The following is a 26,812-nucleotide window of genomic DNA, read 5'->3' as shown; positions in this document are numbered from 1 at the left end:
AGTTAGTCACACATTTTAATATGTTGCTGGTCAAGAGTAACCGGAAATTCCTTAATGAACTAGTGCTGTTTAGCACCATTATCCTTCTATATCCATTACTCAGATGGACTTTCCTTAAATTTTTGTTTGAAGGTGTATACACTAGTGAAGAGCTGCTGGGAGGAAGATCCAGAGAAAAGGCCTGACTTTAAGAAAATTGAGAGTACTCTGGCTAAAATATTCAGGTGAGCAGCAGGGGCTCCGTTTTTTAAGACACTTCAAACTCCTCCTAAGTGTTAGAAAGCTCCTATTTTTAAGTATGTATGCTGATGTGATTATGATTCAGTCAGCAGAAAAACTGAGTGTCTTCACTTAGATCCTCTTTTATTCTTTGGCAGAAAAGTAGGCGAGCACATGCATGTATATATATATATATGTGTACATGAGCATCTATGCATGTATTAGCTGAGTGAGGGTAAGACCATCACCATACCTCAGATTGGTACATTGTGAAAGTAGCAAGCTGGATAATTAGAGATTTAAACCATTCAAGTAATTTACCCCCTGTGTCTAGTCAAGAGTTAGTGACTCATGTCGTCTAAGTTTCGGGAAATGAATGCACATAAATGTTTGGAGGATGATTAGAAAGTTTGGATGAGCTGGGTTGTGCCATAAATGAGTTTGGATGGTCCCAAATTAAGCTCGCTAGAAGTGTTGGGTTGTAACTCACCAGAAATATTAATTACAGAGTTTTGTTGGTATAAAGTTGTGGGCTAATAAGGGCCATAGCTGGATAAGCCCTGTGGGGTTATATAGGCCTTTCACCTGGCCAATGCTGCATTGTTCCTACAGAGTTTGGTCTGAATTAATTATTTCCATGTCCAAATAGTGAGCTTTTAATCACTTCTCTTGGGAGATTGCTCCCCAGTTTTTAAAGCTCTCCTCATCAACAAACCCCAACTGTACTCACATAATTTTACACTTTACATGGGCAGAAGGACAACTGCACTACGCATAACTGAATGTATCAGTTGAATAATCTTGCTGCAGCTGAATAGAAAGCCGTCCTGGTTCAGCTCCTAAGCCTCCATCCTACAAAAGCAAAGAGGTTGCCTCTTGCCGCATGCAATACCATGTTCTCCTCATGGGCGGTCTAAGATGGTGCATCCCTGACATAAAGATTTGTTTAAAGTAAGAGTGGTTTTCAAGTCCAGTTGGGTACAATACTAATCTGACTCTTCCAGTCAGCCTGGCCCCATCTACTTTCAGACTGCTTTGGCGAGTGCACGCTGCCCAGACAAACAGGGGTTATGAGTGGCTCATGTTACCATACTTCTGCTTCCAGGAGTTAGCAGGCTTGAGTCCGCACGATCTTGTCAGCAAAACTAGCCCAGGGGCTGCTAATTGTTCCATTGAATTGTTCTGTCTTCTACACATACAGCCCCAAATTGTCTTAATCCTTCTGGCTAAAGTCCCCATCTAAATGTTATATGCAATTTTCTACCTATCTTTAGCTTCCTCTCAGGATCTGAGCTTGTCAGTTACTTTTTACAAATGAATGTTCATGAATTACCCAAGGTAACCTGCAGTTGACAATATTAGCAGGGCTAGGTGATTTAAGGGTGCTTTAAGAATTACCAGCTCCAAGTGACAAGTGTGGATCACAGACTTTCAATTCATATACATAAGCCCTCCAAGCAAGAAAAAGAATGATGCTCTTGAGGCACTTTGCATTCTAACTACATGGAAATCAAACACTGGAGAAGTTTTTGGTTGCTCTTTTTTTGCCTCTTTTTTGCCTCTCTCAACAATGTGCTTCAATCAACCTTTCTTGTTGTCTCCTGTGTATTTCTGTTATTTGCAGTAACTACCATGGCCAGACCAATGAAAGCTACATGGATACCCTGATACGGCGTCTACAGCTGTATTCCCGGAACCTGGAGCACCTGGTGGAGGAAAGGACAGAGCTATACAAAGCAGAGCGAGACAGAGCAGACAGGCTTAATTTCATGTTACTTCCAAGGTAACTGGCCAGGAGGATTTTCACTGGCATTTTATTTACATATACCACCTGATTCTTGGAGAGTGGGGGTTGGGATTAATATTAATCTTCTATTTCCTTCCCCTCTAATCTGATCTTGCTAGGGAGGAAAGAAGAAGATGCTGTCCCTGAGGTCTCCACCCTATGGTGGAGTTTCATGCCAAGATGGTACTGGGACCCATTATCTTCCTCAACCTCTCTTCATGCACAGGATCGTTCTTTCCAGCACAAACATCTCTTTCACTGCCTTCCTGGGAACACATAGATCTACAGTGACCCCACATCACAGAGCTCTTTTCTGCTCCAGCACCTTGCTAGGTAGAAGGAGTGTCTCCAGCTGGAGAGCAGGAGTGCAGTCCAACTTCAGGCTGGGGTTTAGCAATGCAACAGAGGGGCTGAGGTGGGCTGGGCCATGCTGAGCCAGACTGGGCTAGATGGATGCTTCAGAGTATGGTATAGGACAAGTATTATTGATATTATGATATTGGTAATACCAGTAATTTTGGTATTGCATACATTTGGAATAGTAAAACTATCCTGGTGTGTCACTACTAGTTTCAAGGGTATTTACATAGTCAGAGTATTGATTTTATGACTCATCTTAAAAAAAAAAGTGACTGTTCAATCCAGTTTTGGGAAAAATTTGAAATTATATGGCTGTGTAGACTATGCGACAAGGAATCTGCGTTTCCTTCCACTCTTTGTTGTTCCTATCAATCTACTATTGTCTCACTGTAGATGGAACACAGCATTGTGCAACACCTATAATTTTCCAGGTCTCTTTCAGTTATTCTCTTCTACTACTTCTACTAGGAACAGATATTTTCCTAGATTTAGCAATGCAAGAAAATGAAGGTCCCTCTGAATAGATATTGACTGCCATGGTATTGAATTTTTGTTCTATAAAATTATCAGACTATGATATCTCATCTGAAATCAGGATGAGGTGATGTAATTATCAGGATGAAATTACTTCTGCGCTGGGGAAACAAAAATATGTCTGTTATTAGTTATTGTGTGGGTCGAATGTGGGTCTACATCTCAGAAGTTTCAGAATTTCAGTTTTAAATTTGACTCAATATCCCTATTTCTGACCTTAGCCAAGAAGCTCAGTTTCCTGTGCCTCAGTTTCCTCATGGCTATTAACACATTTGGATTTTGTAAGGCTGTAGCATATTAATTAATGTTAGTAAGTGCTTTTAGGTCCCTGACTGAAAGGCATTATGGGCATCTAAAATGCGATTACAGTGGCAGTTTTCAGCAAACTATTTGATGTTTCCGACACAGAAAGCAATGATGTGGTTGGGTTGCATGAAAAAATACCTTTAATATTAAACACTGACTACTCATCTGTCTCCCTGCCTTCTCTATTTGCACAGACCAGTAGTAAAGTCTTTGAAGGAGACTGGCCTGGTAGAGCCAGAGCTATTTGAAGAAGTCACTATCTACTTCAGTGACATTGTTGGCTTCACCACACTCTGCAAATACAGCACCCCTATGGAGGTGGTAGATATGCTGAATGATATATACAAGAACTTTGACCACATTCTTGACCATCATGATGTTTACAAGGTAATTAGCTCTGCACTTTTGCTCAGTTAACAACCAGGGAACACACAAATCAAATTGGAACTGATGTGGTGGATTTGCGAATCTGCCTTCTAAGCAAAGACAAAAGAGAAAACCAGGTCAAGTTTACCTGATTTCAATATGCTTTCAGCGTGCCTGCTTACACCAAATTTCCTATACTAGGTGGTCACAGATTCATTAACTGGAATGCTGGGTACACTTATAAACACTCATATACCAAAAAGGTGTTAGCTACCTTAAACTAATCAATCCTGCTGTCCAGGGAAGAAATGTTTAATCATAAACAAGAGGATCTGATAAAACTTTTCTGCTTTTAACTAAAGATGTATTTTGCTATGTCTGCAGGTAGTGAGTTCTAATTTTGTTTCCACAGGTGGAGACTATTGGTGATGCTTATATGGTGGCAAGTGGTTTACCAAAGAGGAATGGCAACCGGCATGCAGTAGACATCTCCATGATGGCTCTGGACATCCTCAGCTTCATGGGGTCTTTTGAACTGAGACATCTGCCGGGCCTGCCTGTTTGGATTCGCATTGGAATTCACTCTGGTACACAGTAGTGCTAGATCAACAATGACAATATTGTTGCCTTGTGTTTGAACAGAACAGATATCCATAGAAGATCTGGTAGTACATCATACGCAAGTGCTCTTCTCATGAAGAATCAGGTTAAAAACAATGTAAATGGAGGAAGAGCAACAGAAGTAAATAAGGCCCTGGTTTGCTCCCTTGTAGTGAAATAGCCCATAGCCATTCATTCATAGCTTAAGTCAGTAGCTAGGAAGAGCAACTGCCATTGTTGCTGGTGTGATTAAGGCAGTTGTATCAAATAAGCCTTTTCAGATTGCTCCTTCCTGACCAAAGTGGAGATCAGCCATGGCCAGATATGCTTGTCTAGCAACAAAATGCAGGCCTGTATTTTATGCTTTTGGAGGCAAAAGTTCTGACAAGTCTATGTGGGAATTCATAGAATCATAGAATGATTTTTATTAATGTTTTAATTAATCCATAAAAATAATTTTTCTCAAAGGGGAACTGCAGACAGCTCAAGCAGATAGCTTCCAGGTACTTTGGAAATTTTATCTTTTAATTTTTGTTTGTTTCAACAACCACCTGAACACCAGCTGCCAGGGGAGGAACATACCAGTGAAAGCAACTGAGGCACTGGGAAACCCTTTGAGGCACCACTATGCACCCCTCCATAATGAATCTTATTTTCTTTTCCTCTTGCTTCCAAAACGGATAGATAGTAACTGTATCTTTTTCTGCACAAAAATTGTGTTTAAATACCATCCACACTGTGCAGCCATGTCCTTTTTATGCTCTTATTGGATTATGCAAGATGAACAAAGCTAGGCTTGGTTTGAAGTGGAAGGGGAGACCACCAGACACTTCGGGAAGTGAGGTACAGAGTATTGTCATCGGTAAGGAACGCAGAGCTCCAGCAGGTACTGCACCGTTCTGCAACAGTCAGACACCTTCCAAACAAATCATGTCTTGATCCACCTTGTTTTCATTCTCTGCATCCCATTTCTAGGTCCATGTGCAGCTGGTGTGGTTGGAATAAAAATGCCTCGTTATTGTTTGTTTGGAGATACAGTGAACACAGCTTCGCGGATGGAATCCACAGGCTTGCGTAAGGATTTAATTTTAGCTGTCAGTGTAACAGGACCAAAGGCTATTGGTTAATTTGTGACCAAAGTGTCTGTTTTCAGCTGAGAACAAGTTATTATCAGCTCGCAAAAGTTTTAAAGATTAAAAAGCCGTATTTGTTTTGATTACCAATTGTTTCACTGTCCTGCTGGGCAACGAAGAATTGTTCCTTGTTCATGCTTCAGTGCTGGTAACGGGGAGTACGTAGGCTAGTTCACTGGCTGAGTTCCTCTGGAAGATATGATACCTATGTGCCTGGGATTTAATTTTACTCCGTGAATGGTAGATTTTACTTCAACCTAGAATTGTATTACAGCTCTGTTGTATAAATACACTGACTGTACATTTTAAGTTGAAGCAATTAGGCCTTCAACTTCACCATTAGGGAATTGTGCCAAGAGCCAGTTTGTCTTCCTTCTGTGCAGTCTCTTCACATGACTATTCTCTGTATAGGACATTCCCAATGATTATTTTCCCTTTTGGCATCTAAATACTACAGATACCACGGTCACCTGTATTTCAGATCAATGGCTGCACCAGCTATGCCTCCCTAGATACAATGCTACATAGTGGAGTCAGATTTTTCATACAGGAGTGATTGATTCTCATTTAATTTGACTCTTAGAATTTATGTTGATAATAATTGGAGGAGCTTATGCTATAGCACCAGTTTTCACATATACTTAATATGATTATGTGGCACATTTCCAGATTATGCTTTCATTGCATCTTTATTTTTTAGCTTTAAGGATTCATGTAAGTGGTTCCACTATTAACATCCTGAAAAGAACAGACTGTCGATTCCAGTATGAAGTGAGAGGAGAAACGTACTTGAAGGTAACCTTTACCATGCGTGTGCATGAACACAGAGAAGAGGGATGGTATAAAAGTATTATATAGCTGAGTACCCCGCAACTTAATAAACAGCTGGGGAACAAAGGTTACGGATCAACTGGTATCACAGTCTCTAGTGACTGAAGACACTCCTATAAAGACAATGCAGGCAATTAAGAGCTCCCTAAGTCATAAATTAAAGCAACATAAAGATGTGGAGAATAAATGAAACATACCATTTGTAACAGAAAATTGTGGAGTGAATTAATCTGATGGAAGGGAAGCTGAATCTATTGTTAATTTGCTCATGCTCCAATATCTGACTGTCTATCTACCAATCAATTTATTTCAGTCTATTACACTTGGCAGATGTCTGTACTTGGGAGCTGACGGCAGGCAGCACAGCTCACCTCTCCCATGATGTGTGTTTCAGGTCATGGAACAAGGGAGCGGGTGTGCAGCTGCATCTCCCCCATTATTCTTCTTCTCACATCTGATTTTTAACCCTTTGCTGTAAGCATCAGTTACTGAAGACAAGCAAAGGCAAACATGACAATGTGCAATACAGTGTTATTTAAGTAAATTAACTACAGGAAATTGCATTCTAATCCCAAAATTGTGCCTTCTCTTCTTTGTCATACATATTCAGGGCAGAGGAACAGAGATTACCTACTGGTTGACGGGTACTGAGGACAAGAAATACAATCTCCCAACACCTCCTTCTGTGTAAGATGGTCTTTATATGTGAAAAGGGAAGAAAAATTCCCAGTCTTTGCACTTTAGCGTTCACTGTTCCTCCCTGGCACTTGTGGTTTTTTTATACCACTCAACTTGCCTCCGGTAGTTAGAGGCTTAACAGTGTATGTGCATATAAACGTGTAAATATTCATGACATGGGACTATGCGTGTGCTGAAGGTTATTTGTATATATAAGCACTTAACAGGTTCATTTCCTTGGAAGGGAAATAAGGCTTACAGGACAAGTTGCTGATGTGGTAAGTGCAAGAGATGGACAGAAAAATGAAAAATATTAATATTCCCAAAACTTTAGTCCTAGTGGCACCTGTGTATGACAGTACAGTGAGAGGATAACTGCAACTAAATGTGCATCTCTCTGTAATACCATGTTATGCCTGTGAGCTCTTGTGGGCAAATTTGTAGGAGGAATGAAACTCGAGGATTTTGAGTAGTATTCTGCTAGAAGAGGTGGACAAAGTTAATGTATTGCACAGGCACAAAATCTTTAAAAATTGAACAAAAGCTTACTTTCTAATACATAAAAGATAAGTTATCAAGAAAAAAAATACAAGGTTGATGTCCTGGAACTGAGCTATCATTTTGCATTAGTATTGAATAAAATATAGTAATAGCAGAAGTGTTGTTTTTGAGAAACTATGCAAAATTGAAGTCAGGATAACCAGCTGCATTTTGCATACGAGTACTGCATTATTTCCTGCAACCTCACCAAACGTGGAAGTCCCTCGCTTTCTGCTCTGAACACTTGCGTACAGTCGCTCCCACTAAGTGGGCATTTGCTGCCATCTCCTTTGAAATGACAGTGTTTCAGTACAATTTGAAGCAATTATATGAAGTGCGAGTGTTTGTCTCTGGGCTGAGCAGCAAATTACTCTTCTGTAAACTCAGAACTCCTTTTCTGAATTAATATGATCAGTTAAGACTATCAGAATTATTGAATTAGCAATTCTTCTGGAATTCAACTGTTGAAAGAACCTCTTGAGCTGGACTACAGTGGTCAGTGATGGTTTTGTTTTCGCTTCCTCATATAGGCTGTGACTGATAAAATTGCCCCTTAAAATTGTCATATGTGGGGTACTCCAGCAAAAGCCAGACACACTGCAGAAATTTATGAAAAGGTGGCAACTCTGAAGGCCAACAACTTACCGAAGGCCACCTGAAGTTGAATAGTGGAAGTGCTGGCACCAGTAATGGTGTTGAGAGCTAGAATCGATTTTGATTTGGAGTTAATCTAATTCATGTCTTCCTTTTCATGCAAATGGTGCTGAAATTTTTTTAAGGTTGATAATGACACAGCTACAGATCTCCTGTGCAGAGACAGTGAGCCATACTACCTGAAAAAAATCCATGTAAATCCTGAATTCTATTCCCAAATCCAGAACCTATTTGGTTCTGCTCACACTTTCTATCAGTTGTGTGTTAACATCATGAAGATATAGGACAGAAATCTTTAAAAACCACTGGGGATCTGGGGATCACTAAAAACACATGAACACTGAGGTTTTTTTCCATCCTGTCGCTTTCAGGGAGAATCAGCAGCGGTTACAAGATGACTTAGCAGAGATGATAACAACTATCCTTCAGAAAAGAGAAAACGAAGGGTTCAAGACACGGGAGCCTTCACGGGTAGCTAGCTACCGATCAGGTACCCTGGAATACCTGCAACTGGCCAGCACAGAGAATTCTGCTACTTATCTTTAAAACTGGATGTCTAGTATGACTCAAAAAGCTGCAGCAACTCCCTGCAGTACTTCATGTGAAGGCTGTAGGCTTATACTCTCAGCTAGAGGAGAAAGAAAATACCTTTTCAAGCATCCTTTCTACCATTCAACCTGCTATCAGTAAATCAAACCCCTCTTCGCTGTAACATCAAAATTGTTGAATGACTTCAGTAGGACACATGCAGCCTGATTTGAAGCAAATGAAAATATCTGCACTTCAGTCTGGAAAATAGTGGGTTTTTTGTTTGTTTTGGTTAGTTTTCTAAATGTGATAGCCTGTTCAATAATCCACTTCTGAAAATACTCGCAGCAAAGCCTTAATTTGTCATGATTTTTAAGTGTTGTATTTAATTTGTAATTTTTATTTGAAGAAAGATTTACTGTAATATATTTGAAAATACCATTAAACATATCATATGTAAATCCTGGATATGTTGCCATTTTACTGCTTCTGTTGTTTTCCCCTGTGTCTCACATGTTTGGTTTAATCAAGTTGACTTTGTTCAAGAGACAACACTTCTGTTATTTACCTTGGGAGATTACTCCAGAAGTCGTATTGTTTCTAAAGCTTATCTGAATCTCTTGGGCCTGCAAAATGAAACTGGAAATCTTGCGAAACCAGACACTTTCATATCTTTTCTCCACTTCTGTTTCTGTACCCAAACCAGAAGTGCAACAGAAATGAAGGAAACAAACCTATCTGAATTTCTTAAACCACAGGAACTTTCAATTCAACTTTTGGATGAAGTTTCACAACCGAGCAGAACCCAGGTTTTACTGAAATAACTTGCTCATTAACTGACACCATGACATTTATAAACTGCTTTAAAAAGCAACCAAAGCACAGGTGATGCATGTAAAAGAAAATCAGTATTCACATGAAGAAAAAACAACTAGTTAAGTGAAATTTTTGCAAAGGCCTCTTGTGCATTGGTGGCTTTCAAAGCAGAGCTACTTCCTTCACCATTGTCAAATGTCAGTCAGTATTCAAACCATAAAACTTGGTGCAAAATCATTCTTTTATGGTTTTGAACAGCATTTTTGTCCAAGTAAACAACCTAAAAATGTTAAAAATGAGCAAGCCAGTTACCTGTGTTTTTTCTTTATCAACATAAACTGGTTTTGCAAGAACACACACACAAAAAGAACAACCTAGGTGTAAACAGATCTGAGGTGCAAAGATTCCTGGAAAAATTAAATCAGGAGGTAGTGTGGGGCTTATACTCTTGCCTAATGAATGCAAATTCCTACACTGAGGAACACAATATAGACAGAAATAGCAGATAGCATGTAACCAACTGCCAGAGCTTTCAGATTACACGTAATCAATCTTAAACTTGGACTGGCGCTAATACTATATCATACTTCTTCAGTCTGTGTCCTAATGAAAGTGTTCACTGGGATAAGGATAGAAAAAAATGTCTGTATTCTAAAACTGGTATGCATTAAAAAGACTACCAGTACAGTAAAAAAGGATAAAGTCTGCTATTTCCTGCCCTGTGGTGCCAATCAACAAGCTTCGTCTCTATGTCTACATTCTTGGGTGCGACTGCTGTGCTTCTTGGCACCACTGGACTATTCTGGTTGCTGTATCTGAGATGCTCAGCAAGGGTAGTGGTAACCAGTGACAAGTGCTGGACTCCTCAAGCCTGAAGAAGCTCACTACTACTACTACTACCTTAAGCAGAGTTGCTCTGATCTTTGAAGTGATTTAAGTCTATTCTTAAAGAGGAGTTTTATGGGTTTCATCCTTGACACCTCTGAGATACAAATTATTTTAGAGCGAATGTCTGCTGACACTGATTAATTTAAACAGTGTTTAGTTTTCAGTAGCCCTTCTCTTTCCTGCATTCTTCAGATCATAAATTTCATATAATTTTTTGACAATAAACAGTTACCTTAGCAATGAGTTGATGGACCCATCTTCTGGTAGGTTTGTTTTCTACACGGTTCTGTCCCTGCACATATCTGTCACCCATACATCACAACAAAATCAATTTTGACTACCCTTTTTAAAAATTTGCTCCTGGTTTCTGGTTTGAATCTGTCTTAGATTCAATGTCTTACCACTGCATCTTGTTATCACGTTAGATCAAAGAGCCCTCTACCATCAGAAATCCGCCACTGAAGGCCCAGTCATTTACCTCTCCTGGTTTTTTTAAGCAGTGAAATGTTATATTAAAAACCTAGTGTGAGATATAATTTTGTTCTCCAAGTGGAAAGGATATCGTCTGCACCATCACCATTCATCTGAACTTAACTCACACCAAAAAAAATCTGTGAATCCCTGGGCTGGGAGCATGTGGAAGTGAATCTTTCCAAATAACACATCAAGAGCTTTGTAGCTTTGTTCATATTCAGACTCCCCCCCTTGTTCCTATCTCATTTTTGTCACGCATCTGCACTCCCTTCCTGTTTCAGCATTGTATATTTGTGCTCTCTATCCTAGTTTGCATGTGCCTCCAATTCTGGCCTATGCCTATCACTTGTACCCAGAGAATCTTGTTTTAAACACTTTTTTTTCTGTGGTAATCCTACACAGGAAGTTCTATAGAAAATATAATTTTGTATTTTACTTCACCTACACAGTCAAACTGAGAGCAGCATGTGACAGAGGTGAATTTCTCATTTGGAAAAAACCTTTGGAAAATATTCCTCCAAAGCAAACACAGCTTCCATTCATGATTAGACATTTACGAGTTATTTTTCACTGGGGAGGCAAAAAAAAAAAAAAAAAGTAACAGCACTGTGTTTTATCCTCATCTCTTAGTGAAAAGTAGTCCAGAACAAAACAGCGATGGGTATGGAAGGATCCCTGCAGCTGGCAGTAGTGTTATAGTGCTCCTACCCTGGGCTTGAGGCCAAGTCTTGCTATTTGGCCTGAACCAGTTGGCATGTGACCCCGTTATATGAGGCTATTACAGGCACCGGTATCAAATTTGAACTATCTTAAACAATTACCGCAACACAAAGTCCCAATAATGGCTGTTTTAGGACAGTGGTAGAACATCCAGCACTTGGGGAGAAGAAAAGGCAGCATCTCAAAATGGTCTGAATCACGGGGGCACGGGAAGACCCCCCAGGAAGTTGTCCCTATCTGTAAACCCTAAGAAAAGGACCATCCCTCAGCTTTTCTGCTGTGACACGTGCAGCAGTTGTCCTTCGCAACGGGCCCAAAAGCCGCTCTTCCTCTGATGTAAAACACCTGTTTTCGTAAGACACCACCTAACTCCTGTTGCTTTACAGGGGCCTTTTCTGACAAACCTTCACCCCTTTTCAGTTCGCCTCCCTTGGCAAGGCCAGTGGCCCAGCAGTCGCCAGCCCGGGGCTCCCTGCTCACCGCCTCGTGCCATACGAGGCCAGCCAGCATGGCGGTGAGGCCCGACCTCGGCCCGGAGTGAACCCCACATCCTGGCCAGGCCTTGGGGGCTCCAAACAAGTGCCGGGGTCAAAAAAACGCCGGGGCGCTGGGCTTGCCGCCCACCTTGACTTAACGCCGTCCCCAGCATCTTCTGGCGTCACGGCCATCGCGCTGGGCAGCCCCACACAGCCGCCTCGGGGCCTCTGCCGCGACGCTTCGGGCGGGAAGCGCGGTGCGAGAAGCGGCCGCCGCCGCCGGCCTGCCCCGGGGCACAGCCCGGAGCCGGAGGGGAGAGGGCGGCCGGCGCGGGGAGCGGCCCTCGCCCGACAGGGCCACCCCCAGCACGGGGCGCCGGGGCGGGCGCCAGAGGAGGCGGGGGCAACGGCGAGACCTGCCCTGAGCGAGGGAACTTCTTAAAGTCCCGCCGCCTCCCGGTGCCCAGAGGAGGCGCGGGGGAGCAGCAGCATGGTCCGGCTCGGCGGTGGCGTGTGCTGCTGCTGGCTCGTCCTCCTGTGGGCGGCGGCGGGGGGCCGAGCAGGTGAGGCGAGCGGCGGGGCGGGAGGCCGGCCCTGAGGGGGCGGCAGGGGGGCCTCGCCCCGGAGACCCCTCGCCGGGGCGGGCGGGAAGGGAGGGAGATGGCGGGGCTGCCCCCAGCCCCGGGGATGCCAGGCGATTGGGAAGGGCTGTCCCGCCGGCGGAGCCCGGCCGGGGGCCCTGCCGCGGCTCCCGGGGAGGCAGCGCGGCGATCCTGGGCCCGCCCCGGGGGACCCGCCGGCCTCCGCACTTCGCCTTGGCCAGCTGCTCCTCGCTGCGCCTCCTCCCCGGCTGGCTCCGGCGGGGAAAGGCCCGCCATACCGCCTTGGAAACGGGTGCGAGGCGGCGAGGGGCCTCGTCCCCCGGCAGTGCCGGTGCCGTCGCGGCGCTCAAGCCCGGTCACCCCCGGAGGGACCCTGCAGGCCGGGGAGGGGCCCGGCTGCCTCCTGGGCTTGCTCGGGGAGCACCTGATGGCCCGGCGGCTGGGGCAGGCTCGGCCGTGCCGCCTCGTGGGTGTTGAAGTGCTGGCACTTCATTCCTGCATGCTTGTAGAACGTCTTTCCCCTTCCCGGATGGGCGAGGGGAACCAAGCTAAGAGCTAAACAGATGGGAAGCTGCCCTGAGCGCCCAGTGGTGCTGGGTTTTAGTGTAATATGCGTGCACGGGAATCATTTAGGATGGACATTTCGTTTTGGTGCTGTGGCCTACAGCATGCTGCCCACTTGCTTCTTTAACAGAGGTTTTAGTGCTAGCTAGTGGGTATAGGTCATCGTCTGCGTTTCAGAACTCCTACCTATGCATGATCTGCTTTTTTCTGAGTAGGTAAACTTGTGTTGCCATTAGAGTAAGTAATTTACCAATATCTGATTAACTTAAAAAGTGAAATTGTTTTCTATGGTACAAACACCACTTTATGCTAATTTTGTGCTCACGGTTGTTATTCATCGTATATTTGCATAATGCACTTTTCCAGTCAAAGTTGTAAGGCTCTGATTAGGGTAATTCAAGAAGTGAAACTTTTGTAACACTATTGATCCTCGTCTGTTGACTGCTTGAGCTTTTCTGTCTCCTGATTTTAGACCTTTATTCTTGTTGCAACTTCAGAGTCAGATCTGAATGCAAGCAGAATTTGGCAAATGCCATAATGACACATTTTGGTGAGCTCCACAGTTTTCCATAGAATCTTGGCTTCCTGCTTAAAAATTGAGTTTCTGCTTGGTATGTTTGAGAAACATTGCACCTGTAGGGGACACACTGTGGTAGCTAACTATGTGCTAGAAAAGACATGCCAGTCAGATATGAACACAGGTTGGTTTTTGGTGGGTTTTGTTTTTTTTTTTTCCCCATTTCAAAGTATGAAACGGGTTTACCAGCAACTGGAAGGATAGGGAAAGGAGTCACTAAAGGAGGGAATTTAAGAGATGCTGAGCAAGTGTGGTGTACATGAAAGTGAAGCTGCCTCTGGAGGATCAGTAAAAGTTGGTGACAGACAGCAGCCATTTAGAGCAGAATTCCCATTAGAGAAATCTGGATACCATTTGTACTGATGGTAATAGTAGGGTTGTTGGGGAGCATATCTCAGCAGGAGAATATCTCCCTCTTATGCTGCTTTCAATTAATTCTGAAGATCTTAAGGGCTGGATTCAGTGCTTATCTTTTAGGAAATTCATAGTTAATTTACTAACTGCCACAAAACAAGGAGAAATTAAGGTAACGGTTGTTTTAATGTCCAACTGTAACAAGCACCTCATCTTGTCGATGGTCCTACCTCATGGACACCTACTTTTCAAACCTTACCTGAACTGGCAAAAGCTTTTAGTACTATATTGGCAGGACTGAAGGAAGGGTCAACTGTGAATCATGCAGAGGGAGTGAAAGGAAGTTTTCAGGTATAAAGTAGTTTCAGCTAATACCTGATGAATTCCTCGCATCATAATTGAAGTACTGATAGAAGACTACTAAGTAGCAAATAGAAATGCCTTTAGGCTATTTAATGGAGTAAACTTGGCCTTCAACACTGTGAATTGTCTAGTTTTTTTTTTCCCCTTAAATTGGTTCATTGTTCTTTAGCATTTTGAATGCCTTGAAGATTCTTCATCATACTGTTTGGAAACTGTTTCCAGAGAATGTTCCCTGGTTAAAAATTACTTAAATTTAGGGACTGTGAGATTAGTGAAGCTACTTGTGAAATTTTTAGTTTTGTTTCTGCTGTGGATGACCTATACTGGGGACCTATAACTGTTTTGGCAAGTCTTCTGCATCAGCTGAGCTTTACTAGTAAGTATCCTTGTGAACATGAAAGCTATACAAGACTCAAACTCTTAATTTATAGCTCAAACTCTTAATTTATAGTTCACATCTGAATATTGTGTGTGTCTCATGTAAGCACAGATCAGGGGATTAGGCTTCAAATAATGACAGGCCTGTTAGAGGGAAATTGAAAAATTACTTAGACCTGAACTGTATGAGGAAATAGGATGAATTAAGGCCAGTAGAACAGAAAATGCATATAGCTTATATTCAAGCAGAACAAGAAAGCATTTACTCCTTTAATTGAAAATTACTGGGTTTCATGCTAAGTTCTTGTATGGTTTAAGCTAATCTCTAAAGAAGCCCTGAAGTACTTAACATTCGTTTTGTAATGGATTCCAATCATAACTGTACTTTGAAATCTCAGTTGTACTTTAGAGGTATACAAACTTTTTTAAACAGTTAAAAGGATGGTTCTAAATTTTTTAATGGGAAGATAGGACAAGTTCTATCAAATTACAAAATTGAACAGAAACATCAGATGCTCCTTATTATGGTTGACCTGGAATATTTAAAAGCTATACTGTGCTAATATAATCTTTACTACTGAACGTTAGCTGTAGGAGAGGGTATACTGAAACAGGAGATGTGCAACTTTGTGCTAGGTTTTTTGTGTTTCTAAGTTGTGCAAAAGTAGGTTTCAGTGAAACAGTAGAGTGATAGCTTCCTTATTTAGTGGAAAGTGTATAGGTGGAATCTATTAAGTACATCTGAACACCTTTACAGAAAAAGGCTTCACCTTTGAAAAGCCATAGATAAAAGTGAGCATGTAAAATACAGATAAAAATAGTAGTTAAGGAAGCCAGTGGTTTTCCAGTTATTGGGAGATGCTCACAGTTGTTAACTTGGCTTGTTACGTGCAGCCTAACCAGTGCTTCATTGCTTGTGAGTTAGCTTGTTTCTCAGACTAAGGAAAAATATGAATATTAATTCTCACCCCCAAACCTTGTAGCTCTTTCATCTGCAAGGAAAAAGGAGTTCTGTTAATTTTTCTAATTAGAAAGTCCAGTAGCCTATCTAGATATATCTAAGTTTTAAAAACAACTTATGGCTGGGAAAGCATAAGGAAAAGCAGCTGTTGCGTATTGCCAAACAAATTTTACTGGCATTCTTAAGGCATGCTAGGTATTATTTTTGTAGGTGTAATTTATTTAATAAATATTAGTGGCAGTTATCAAATAGTGTGTTTGTTAGATGGTCTTGGGCCATCTCGCTGTACTGCTCTTTGTTTTTCTTCCTCATCTTCTCTGTCCATTCTGTTCTTTTGTTACTAGCTACTGCTACTCTTTCATGTCCTCTTCAGCATCTGATTTCTTCTTTTTTCATCTTGCTTCACTCCTCTCACTTAGTATTTCCTTTAATTGCTGTTACATGGTTTAACCCCAGCCAGCAACTAAGCACCACACAGCCGCTCGCTCACTCCCCCTACCCTGATGGGATGGGGGAGAGAGAATCGGAGGAGAAAGAGTGAGAAAACTGCTGGGTTGAGATAAGAACAGTTTAATAATTGAAATAAAGTAAAATACTAATGATAATAATAATATAATAATAAAAGTAATGATAATATACAAAGCAAGTGATGCACAATACAATTGCTCACCACCTGCTGACCGATACCCAGACAGTTCCCAAGCAGTGATCGGTGCCCCCTGGCCAACTCCCCCCAGCTTATATACCGAGCATGACATCATATGGTATGGAATACCCCTTTGGTCAGTTTGAATCAACTATTCTGGCTGTGCCCCCTCCCAGTTTGTTGTGCACCTGGCAGAGCATGGGAAGCTGAAAAGTCCTTGACTAGCATAAGCAGTACTTAGCACCACCTAAAACATCACTGTGTTATCAGCATTATTCTCATCCTACATCCAAAACACAGCACTATGCCAGCTACTAGGAAGAAATTAACTCTGTCCCAGCTGAAACCAGGACAGTTGCTTTCTGTATATTCTCATGAACATGTATGTATTTCCACTCTCCTGCTGCTACCAAATAAAAGACAAGCTCCACTTTTAACATAACCTTGGTAATACCTGTATTGAGCCAAAAAGGCAGAGAACAAATTTGGCATTTCAGCCTGAAAAGCAAGGGGACTACCACCACCTCCTAGCCACAGCTGACATATCTTCATTTTTCCATTATTTAGGGTGTAATCTTGGCAAAAAGCAGATACTTCTCACTTGTTGAAGAAATTCCAGCACGCTCCCAACTGTAGTCCCTATTTCTGGATCTTTATTTGGGAGAAGCATTGATGTATCTTTAAAAACAGGCAATTTGAGGAAGGGTTCCTCCCAGTCCCTGCTGACTGCAGAAAGGAGAAGGAACTTGTTTATTTCCAAGCTTGTTTTGTCATTGCACTTCTCCACTTTTGTCTCCCACCATACAGTGCACTGGTCGTTGTGGTGGAGCTGCGCATTGCTGATGCTATGCAGTTCTCCTGGCTGGCTAGCTGCACGGGGTGGGAAGTGTGACTCCACTGACCTACCCTAGGCCCAGGGATTTAGAGTCATTCATCGCAGTAAATAGCATGTGCTTTGGCTTGTTATTTAGCTTATTCTAAGCAATACCATTATGGAATAGCCACAGATTATCACAGTCTTTTCTGTTCTTCAGAGTCCTGAGAGCTGGCAATAGGCTGAAATACTTGTCAGCACTCTCAGCTACACGCTAGGAAGTCTAACTTTGATGATAAAAGGATGATTTGTAGATTCATGCAGATGTTGCATTTGATGCATATGTGAGAAGTTACCAATACAACTGCTGGGATAAGAGATGCTAGGGCCCCTGCCTCAACCTCCAAAAATAAATATAAAAATGCCAGCATTGTTCAAGAGGAAGGTTCCTGTTGTTGCAGGACACATGTGGGATTGTTTGGAAATGTGCAGTTGCTTCTTGTATATCTGTATTCCATGTTATACTTCAGTTCTGGATAGTTTTCTTGGCAAAGGTAGTGCTGCTAGTCTAGATGAACGCAGATTAAAATTGTAACAGACTGGGTGATAGCAAATGCTTTGATTACATTATAGCATAAGCGTGTTTTAAGCATACACAGATTTATAGGCTTGTAGTTTTAACTCAATCTGTAGCAAGATAAAGACTTATCTTCTAAATTATAATGATTACTGTATGTTTATATATATGTTCCTTGAAATAAACATAGCAATTTCATATGTAGATGTTTTGACACTTTAGACCAGGGCAATTAGATTTGCAGAAACCGACATAAAAATTAATGAGGTGGAAAAAAAAAAATCTGTAATGGAAATGGTCTCTTCCAGCATCATTGTTAAGCCACATCTATGATAGCTACCTTGATGCTGTTTCTCTAAAGACCTCTCCAGATTTGTTGCAAATTATCCTGTAACTTAATGTTTACTCTTCTCTCCCATCTTCTTCTAGTCCTGCTTTTCTTCAGTTTAAATTTGTCATGAGGTGAAGTTGGGGCAGGGCAAACTCCCAAGGGTAATTTTAAAGTTTGTTCTGACTTCTGAAAATAGCTCCGCGTGCTCATGCTCTGGCAGAGAATAAAAGAAAGAAACACAGCCTGCTGTGTTAGAATACCTGTGTCAGATCAGTCTGTCTGGCACTGGCATCAGCCTTCTTTTTTAAAAGAAAGCAATGGATATTTTGCTTTAGGCAGAAGAATGTTTCTTTGACACACCTGTTTAGTCTATGGGCACTAATAACAATACCCAGCTGCCCTGGTTCTTCTTGACTACTTGCCACCTCTCCACAGCCTACTGAAGAGATGGGAAGATCATCTTTTTCCCTACTTTGTTCTTGCTCTTTTTACCCATTCCTCAGCTGTCTTTGTGTACTGGGCATGTGGTCTGTCTCTCCTCTGCCCTGCAGTGGGCTTCTTGGTTGGAATCAGCCTTCCCCTTTACTGCTGGACAGGTTAGTTGTGTTCTGTGCTGACCCCTTGCACCACTTCTTCACAGGACCTCCCTTTCCCTGACATCTTTGCTTACGTGAGCTTTAGCTTCGTAAGATAGCCTTTGGCTTTCTTCAGTGATGACCCTTATCAGCCTGCTCTTCTTTTTATAGATTTTCAGTCTGAGTGATTCCTATGTTTACCCTTAAGCTAAAGTAGCAATTGCCCCATGTATTACTAGAAGATAGTTAAGGAGACAACAGAAAAGTAAGATTATAGCTGCTTGAAGAGTTATCCAAAGTTTGTCATGTCTGTCCTTTAAATAGCCTCAGTACCTGGCAGATGAATAACATGTTTTTAAACACTGTGTTCCAAGTCCCTGAAATGACTTCATCTCTAAAAAGAGATTCATGTAAAAGCTTCTATTCATAGAATGGGGAGAAAGAAATAACCAGTTCCTTACCTATTAAAATTCTGTTCTTGCTAATGCTTTTCCTGTTCACATAAATGTCTCTAGTATGTCGTGAAGACTGACATAGTGCTTAGTGGTACAAAGTCTAGTGGGAGGCCAGTAACTAGTGGTGTATGCCAGCGATTGGTACTGTTCAGCACCTTCCTTAATGATCTGGGTGATGGGGCAGAGTGTACCTTCAGCAAGTTTGCTGATGATACAAACTGGGAGGAGTGGCTCATACATCAGAGGGTCGTGCTGCCATTCAGAGAGACCTCAACAGGATGAAGAAATGGGCTGACAGGAACCTCATGCAGTCCAGCAAAGGCAAATGCCAAATCCTGCACCCAGGGAGGAATAACCCCATGTACCAACATATGCTGGGGGCTGACCATTTCAAAAGCAGCTTTGCAGAAAAGGGCATGGGGGTCCTGGTGGATGCCAAGCTGAACAGGAGCCACCAGTGTGCCCTTGTGGCAAAAGGATAACTATCTCCTGAGCTGCATCAGGAGGAGCGTTGCCAGCAGGTTGAGGGAGGTGATCCTTCCCCCCTGCTCAGCACTGGTAAGGATACGTCTGCTGTGCTGGGTCCAGTTCTGGTCTCCTCAGTACAAGAGAGATCTGGAGCTACTGGAGAGAGTATGGCAAAGGGCTGTGAAGGTGATTAAGGGACTGGAGCATCTCTCATGTGAGGAATGGCTGAGAGAGCTGGGACTGCTCCACCTGCAGAAGAGAAGGTGCAAGGGGGATCTCAATGTGTAAAAATACTTGAAGGGAGGATGTAAAGAAGGTGGAGCCAGGTTCTTTTCAGTGGTGCCCTGTGACAGGACCAGAGGCAATGGACACAAACTGAAATACAGGAGGTTCTCTTTGAACATCAGGAGATACTTTTTTACTATGAGGGTGAGCAAGCACTGGTACAGGTTGCCCACAGAGGTTGTAAAAATCTCCATCCTTGGAGATACTCAAAACCTGTCAGGACGTGATCCTAGGCAACTTGCTGTAGGTGACCGAGCCTGAGCAGGGGGGTTGGACAAGATGATCTCCAGAGGTCTCCTCCAACCTCAGCCATTTTGTGATTCTCAGTAAGAAACGGTTTTAGCTATTCTTACTGGAACACTAGGAGATAACAGCTTTCTGACTGTTGGATGATGCAGATAATTCAACAGTCTGGTAAAATGGATGAAAACTGGCTTAAAGCAACTAAGTAACTGCTGTGTCAAAGTGATTAGTTGGAGAAGGAGTTTGGTTCTTGGAAAATGTTTTTGCCTCTTTATTCAAATACGTCATGGCTGTTCATAAAAATAGCTTCTTTATGTTTTAGAGTACTGAATAAAGTGGATGCACTTAATTTGAAATCAAACTAGCTGCTTAATCACAAACATTTTACTTACAGATTTTGAAGAGCATTAGGTATTGTGCTGACATTATATTGCTTTTTTAATAGTTTCATTATCATAGCATGCATACTAAGTATTTTGTCTGAAACCATCCAGAATTAGATCTAGCTCTCAATTTTGCAGCTGTTATGGGCATGATGCACAAAATTAATTGTTGTGAGGAGTAGTAACCAAATCATAATTTCTTGCTGTAAACGGGCAGGACTAGTTGCCACACACTAGAGAAGGGTCAGGGGAATAAAAACATTGCTGGTTTCTCAGTAGTTCTAAGTGTTTATGAGCTTATCCCTTAAAACTTTTCACATAATTCTGGGAACTCTGACTCATTATTTTTTACCTCTTTTCACTTGCAATGCTGTAGTAGTGATTTGATCAGTCATGAATAGAGATCTGATGTAATCAAGTCCCATCTTAGGGAAGGTTGAATTACAGTTGTAGGGTGTTTTTGGAAAGCAACTTACCTTGCTCTTTGTTCTTCAGCTCATCAGGATTAAAACCCAACTAATGAAGAATGGTTCTTTAAACAATGGTCCAAGTAGAACTCTGAACAGTCTAGTGCCCTTCCTTCGCATCCATCTCACACTTGGGATCGATTCTATTCTGGCTGGGTGATAGGAATTGTGTGCCTTATAAAGGATTGCATACCTGTGGTGCTTTTGTCTTTAAGCCCGTGATCCACTGAGTTCTAGTGCTCTTGTTCAGTAATGCCACCTCGAGGATTATTGCCCGGAAAGACAGTTTAGAAAACTTTTGTAGCCTTTCGAATCTTTAGGTAGAAAACAAAGTCAACAGTATCTTATAATCTTTTGCAGTTGCTAAGGCATGCTGTCTTCTAAAGTTACTTTCAGTAAGATTTGCATAGGTTTTCTTCTGGGCCAGGTAAAGAAATACTTTTCTGAATTTTATGTCAAGACTCAGCTGTGTTGGAGCTCTATACTGAAAGAGTTGTAGATAACTTCCAGAAGAGTAACATGAGAATATTTAGCTATAAGCTTTTGTCTTGGTAAAACTCCAGTTCCTATGCCACTTTCCAGTATGTTAACATTAGTGTTGCTCTCCATAGTAGAACTAAACCTAATGGAAAGCTATCAAATCAACTTTTTTAAATTGCCAAAATACTGTCTTGACATTTCAGTATTACATAGGAAATACCTACTCATGTTTGTTTGTTTGTTTACCTTGCCCCCTTTGTCCTCTGCCATAGAAATCCGCTATGCAACTGTGTACTGGAATAGAGCTGAAAAAACACTTCAGGTCAAGAATATACTGGACAGGCGTGGAGATGCCTATGGTTTCTACAACAACACTATACAGACAACAGGTTGGGGAGTTCTGGAGATCAGAGCAGGCTATGGCAGTCAGACCTTAAGCAATGAAGATATCATGTATGCAGCTGGCTTCTTGGAAGGCTATCTCACAGCTCCGTAAGTACCTCAGGAAGCAACTCGACTTATGACAGTTCCAGTGGATTTCTGTATACTTGTGAGTTTTTTGTTTGTTTGTTTTTTCTTTTCCCTTAATTCCCACCCATTTAAACTAATGATACCTTTTGCAGTTGTGTGCTGTTCTTTTAATTAGTAGCAGGTATGAGGTATAGCATCTTCACTATGGGATCAAGATGTGCCTTCTCCTCATCCTGCAGGCTCTCCTAACAACTTGGTGAGATAGATGAGTACTGTATCTATATTACTGATTAAGTAGTGTAATCACAGAATAGTGTATGTGTAACGAAGTGCATAAGCCCTGTGTTGTAAATAATTACAAAAGGGGTAGCAGAAAGAATAGTTATCTCCTCAGCCTATAGTTAGGAGACTGACCAACAACAGATGAGATAATTGAGAGCAGATCAGGCAGAGAGGGGTGTTGCTAGCAAGGGTTGCAGGGCTTCCCTAAGGACTTTTTTTGCCAAACACTGTCAAGAAACTGCTGGGGAGCAGATACTGAAACTTCACGGCATGGGGAGTTTAATCTCTTTTGGACAAATTAAAAAAAAAAAAAAAAGCTGATATACTGATAGGCCTGAAGGCAGACAGGTGTGTGTCTAGAAGGGTCAGTGTACTCCTGAAAGCCCTTTGAAGAGAAGACGAGGGACTGAATCTCTCCTGCAATGTAGGTCTATGAAAACTGACAGGATTTTGTACTTGTTATGAATCCAGAGCAGTTTCTTTTCTTAAAAAAGAAAAAAAAAAACCAAACCCAAACCAAACAATCCCCAAACCAAACCCTGTTCTTCCCTTGACTAAGTTAGAAGACGGAATGGCACTATGACATACTGTCCTGGTTTCAGTTGGGATAGAGTTAATTTTCTTCCTAGTAGCAGACATAGTGCTGTGTTTTGGATTTAGGATGAGAAGAATGCTGATAACACACTGATGTTTTAGTTGTTGCTGAGTACTGCTTATGCTAGTCAAGGACTTTTCAGCCTCCCATGCTCTGCCAGGCGCACAAGAAACTTGGAGGGGGTACAGCCAGAATAGTTGATCCAAACTGACCAAAGGGCTGTTCCATACCATGTGACGTTATGCTCAGTATATAAACTGGGGGAGTTGGCTGGGGGGGCACCGATCACTGCTTGGGAACTGTCTGGGTATCAGTCAGCAGGTGGTGAGCAAGTGCATTGTACATCACTTGCGTTGTATATTATTATTATCATTATTGTACTGTTATTATTATCATTAGTATTTTACTTTATTACAATTATTAAACTGTTCTTATCTCAACCCAGGAGTGTTTCTCACTCTTACTCCTCCAATTCTCTCCCCCATGCCATCAGGGTAGGGGGAGTGAGCGAGCGGCTGCGTGGTGCTTGGTTGCTGGCTGGGGCTAAACCACGACACATACTAACTGGTAGGATATAGCTGGTGATATAGCTAAGAACATGACATGTGGCTTGTTGTTGAACAAGCTCCATCTTTTCCTCTATCAACTTAGTCATAGGAAAAGAAAAATTCCCAAATTCTGATGTGTGGCTGGGGAGTAGTTGGGAGATGCCTGTGATGGATGCAGTGACATGAATTTGGCTTCACTAGCTTTGCTTCCAGAACACTAAAATAAATACCCATAGGCTGCATTGAACAGGGCAGCAGGGGAAGGTTGTCTGTCAAACAATTGTCAGATATGGCTGCTGGACAAGATGATATTAATTTAATTAGTAAGGCATTTTAAGATCAGTTAAGATTTAAGGATAGTTCTCTGATCATATGATATGTTAATGTGACTCTCTAGTATACTTTGCTGGAGAGGCAGCTAGGTCTCTGGAGAGTATAAAGGAAATTCAGTGAAGTAATATTTGTCAATAACAAAACACTTCTGAGGGAAAGAGTAAAGGAATCCTAGAGTTCTGAGTGCACAACCTATACTTCAGGTAGGAAAGGAAACTAAGTACGTGAGAGATCTGGTTGGATGTTGTTGGATTATTTGGCATGAGGTTACTGTTACACACTATTCAGTCAGTTTGTGAACTATGTATGGATCTGGGGGATGCTAGCATTACATCTAGAATATTGTTAGAATTGGGTATTGCTCAACAGATTTTTTTCACTAAGGCTGTACCTAGGTGTACTCATCTCTAAGTGGTTAAGCTTAAGCTTTGTTATACTACATAGAGAGACCAATCCATGCTAAGCTCAATTAGATGGCAAGTGATGTTCTAGTAGCAACAACCTACACCCTGTTCCCCTTCTGCTTCCACAGTAGGTTTATAAGTCTTCCTGGCTGTCTTTTAAACAAACTTAAGTATATGCCCATTCCTTTAAACATGGTTTGAATGTGAAACAGTGTCTGCAGGGACTTTGATGTCCTAGTCTATGCTTAGGTTTAGGGGAGGGAGTTTTTCCCCTTTGTTTTTTCCATGGGTGTTAAGTGAAGGTTCACAGAAGTGAAGGTACCCACAAGTTATTCTGCTCAAGGCTTTTGCCTTCTCTAGATCAGGTGCTTACTAAGGCTAGTTCCCAGCCCTAGCTGTTGTTACTGTAGGGCTACCAGCTCCAGCACTGAGTAGCCCTTTGTAGAGAAGTGGATATAGCAGAAATAGTAATGAACAGAGATCTTAAAGTCTGTGGAAGTAAAGTTGAGGGTCTGTAATGTGGAAAAATAGGGTTTGAGACTTTGGCTTTTAAGCAAAGTGGGAAACTCAACTGTTTTAAAGGAGTTTAAGTGTGAGAGCGGGTTAAGATGCAAAACCAGAAGTAGCCAAAGCCTGCCTTTTCTGAGGAAACTTTTTGAGGAAATCCACCGAGAAATCCTTTCACAGTGCAAAATCTGAAAATGCTTACCATCATTAAAATGACTATCAAATACTATACATACCGTCTGAATTTGGGTTTTGGCTATGTCTTTGCCCCATTGTACATCTGTACCTGCAGTGGAAGCATATTTCTCGCTGGGGGTTATGAATATAAACTTTTTCTGTCAGGTCCTGTAAAGCTATTTTTGATTAAGAGGGCTTCTCTTTGAAGCTCAGAATACCTATTGAAAATGCTCCAGCTAAGGAGCAGAGATGAATTAGTGATGTACTCCCCTGACCCTTGAGAAGACTGACAACCTACTACTTCAGGTTTTAGCTGTATGTCCTTTGTGGTTTTTTTATTCAGCAAACTGCAACAAATGAATCCTCTTATACAGTGTGTTTGCAATTTCCTGAACCACAGGAGTAGTGAGAATGCATGAAGTTTGCAGATGTTAAGATTGCTCTCAGAGCTCCACTTCTCCTTCTTTATCTCACCTAGAGATTCACAGAATCCTAATTAACATGCAGGCAGATGTTCTTTCTTTGGGACAGTTACACAAGTCTTCTGAAGTAAAACTGGGAAACAGTCTTTCCCAATCTGTAATTCTGTTCCCATCAGACCACCTGGCCCATTCGGCCTGTCTTCAGGGAAGCTCTCTAGCACCACTGTGACTTCTTTTATGAGAGGGTGTCTCTAAACACTCTCATCCTGCTTTTGCAGACATCAGTGCCCACAGTAGCTGCACACAGCTCAACCTTCCTTTTTAAAAACTTGGTAACAAGAAGGAAGAGTGTAACAATGTGTTTGGCTGTGGTGAAAGCTTTATTTGCATCAACAGCCACTTAGCTACTGGAGTGAAGATGCTTGTGTCACTTGCCTGTACAAGCACCACCTCAGGTGGCTCAGGCACAGCCCCCCAGTGTGAATACATTGGGTATGCCTGGGTAATTGCAGTGCCCTCTAGCACATTGCTACCTGTAGCCTGAACAACTCCAGGGTCTCTAGCTGTCTTGCATCTGTTTGTGGCAATGTCTCCATGAAGTAGAAATGACCCAAGGTGGCTCTTTGCAGAAACCCTGAAGTCCTACCTGGAAGAGCTCTGATGTGATGCATTATTGGGAAGGATACATTGCAACCCTGATCCCAAGTTGAAGTACAGGTTCCTGCAGAAGCTGTCTGGTGAGCAGGAGCTCCAGCTTGACAGTGCCTGCAATTTGGAGGTCTCCAGGAATTCTTGGCTAGCTTAGTTCTTGCATTATACTTAGGGCATGAAGGAGGTTTTCTAGACACAGCTAGGCCTCATGGTGCAAGCAAAAGAGTGATAAGGTATCTCTCCTAAAAGTGTACGCTTTGTCCTTAGTAGGAACCTAAGCAGAATGTAAGACAAACATTTAAAAAAAAAAACCAAAACAAAAAATACCCCATGCTGGGACTGTTTTATCCCAGATTACTGGGGAAGAAATAATTTCAGCTCTAGCTATATAGATCTGTGGTAGAAAAAGCAATAACTAACTTAGTCAGATCTGTTTACAAGTGAGGGTAGAAACACAGGCCTTTTCTAGAGCATGATTCATCTTTCTAGTGTCGGCACCTGATTCAGATAGTAGCTGTCTATTTTGAAAACACACAGTTAGGGGTGGAATAAATCCAATTCTAGTGTCTGTAGTGTCTGGAGATCAGACATTTGTTTTTATCACCAGTCTTTCACCTCTCTGTAAGGTCCAGTCCTATCATCCAGCCAAAGATGTTTGCCCTGGTTTTCTTGGATATGAATTCTCTTCCCCCATCACAAACAGAAGTGTTAATGAGGCCTCACTTTAGTTGGGGAATGGCAGGGCACATACAAATCTGTGACGTTGGGCACATACTTCTACTCAGTTCCAATTGGGGCACGCCAGGTGCCGAAGAGCAGTATTTAAATTTGAAGCAACATTAATTGTACTCTTTTTTTTTTTTTTTCTGGTATAACCTCAGCTGACCTGAGTCCTGTCATCTTCCTCTCTAATTTGAAGAAGCAGGGCTCTGCTTTGCTGTTTTTAGACTTTGAATTCTTGTCCCAGCTTTGTAATTGCCTTGCATTTGG

The 26,812-nt window shown here is 41.9% G+C and overlaps 2 protein-coding genes across 2 annotated transcripts in view; both read left to right on the top strand.

The window, feature by feature from the left end:
- The window catches only part of GUCY2C (guanylate cyclase 2C), a 47,074-nt gene extending 38,521 nt beyond the window's left edge, over positions 1-8,553 (top strand). Inside the window, exons 20-27 of the mRNA XM_075719943.1 lie at positions 133-224; positions 1,844-2,002; positions 3,400-3,592; positions 3,984-4,158; positions 5,147-5,245; positions 6,005-6,099; positions 6,746-6,822; positions 8,379-8,553. Of these exons, the coding sequence (XP_075576058.1) occupies positions 133-224; positions 1,844-2,002; positions 3,400-3,592; positions 3,984-4,158; positions 5,147-5,245; positions 6,005-6,099; positions 6,746-6,822; positions 8,379-8,553 (1,065 nt within the window). The remainder of the gene's footprint in view (positions 1-132; positions 225-1,843; positions 2,003-3,399; positions 3,593-3,983; positions 4,159-5,146; positions 5,246-6,004; positions 6,100-6,745; positions 6,823-8,378) is intronic.
- A 3,846-nt stretch (positions 8,554-12,399) lies between these two features.
- PLBD1 (phospholipase B domain containing 1) overlaps positions 12,400-26,812 on the top strand; it is a 39,325-nt gene continuing 24,912 nt past the window's right edge. The window contains exons 1-2 of the mRNA XM_075723952.1: positions 12,400-12,472; positions 21,705-21,924. Of these exons, the coding sequence (XP_075580067.1) occupies positions 12,400-12,472; positions 21,705-21,924 (293 nt within the window). The remainder of the gene's footprint in view (positions 12,473-21,704; positions 21,925-26,812) is intronic.

Source organism: Pelecanus crispus, chromosome 1 (genome assembly GCF_030463565.1).
Source record: "Pelecanus crispus isolate bPelCri1 chromosome 1, bPelCri1.pri, whole genome shotgun sequence".
Taxonomy (NCBI): Eukaryota; Metazoa; Chordata; class Aves; order Pelecaniformes; family Pelecanidae; genus Pelecanus; species Pelecanus crispus.
Note: the sequence above shows the minus strand (reverse complement) of the source record. Positions and strands in the feature narration are given on the sequence as shown.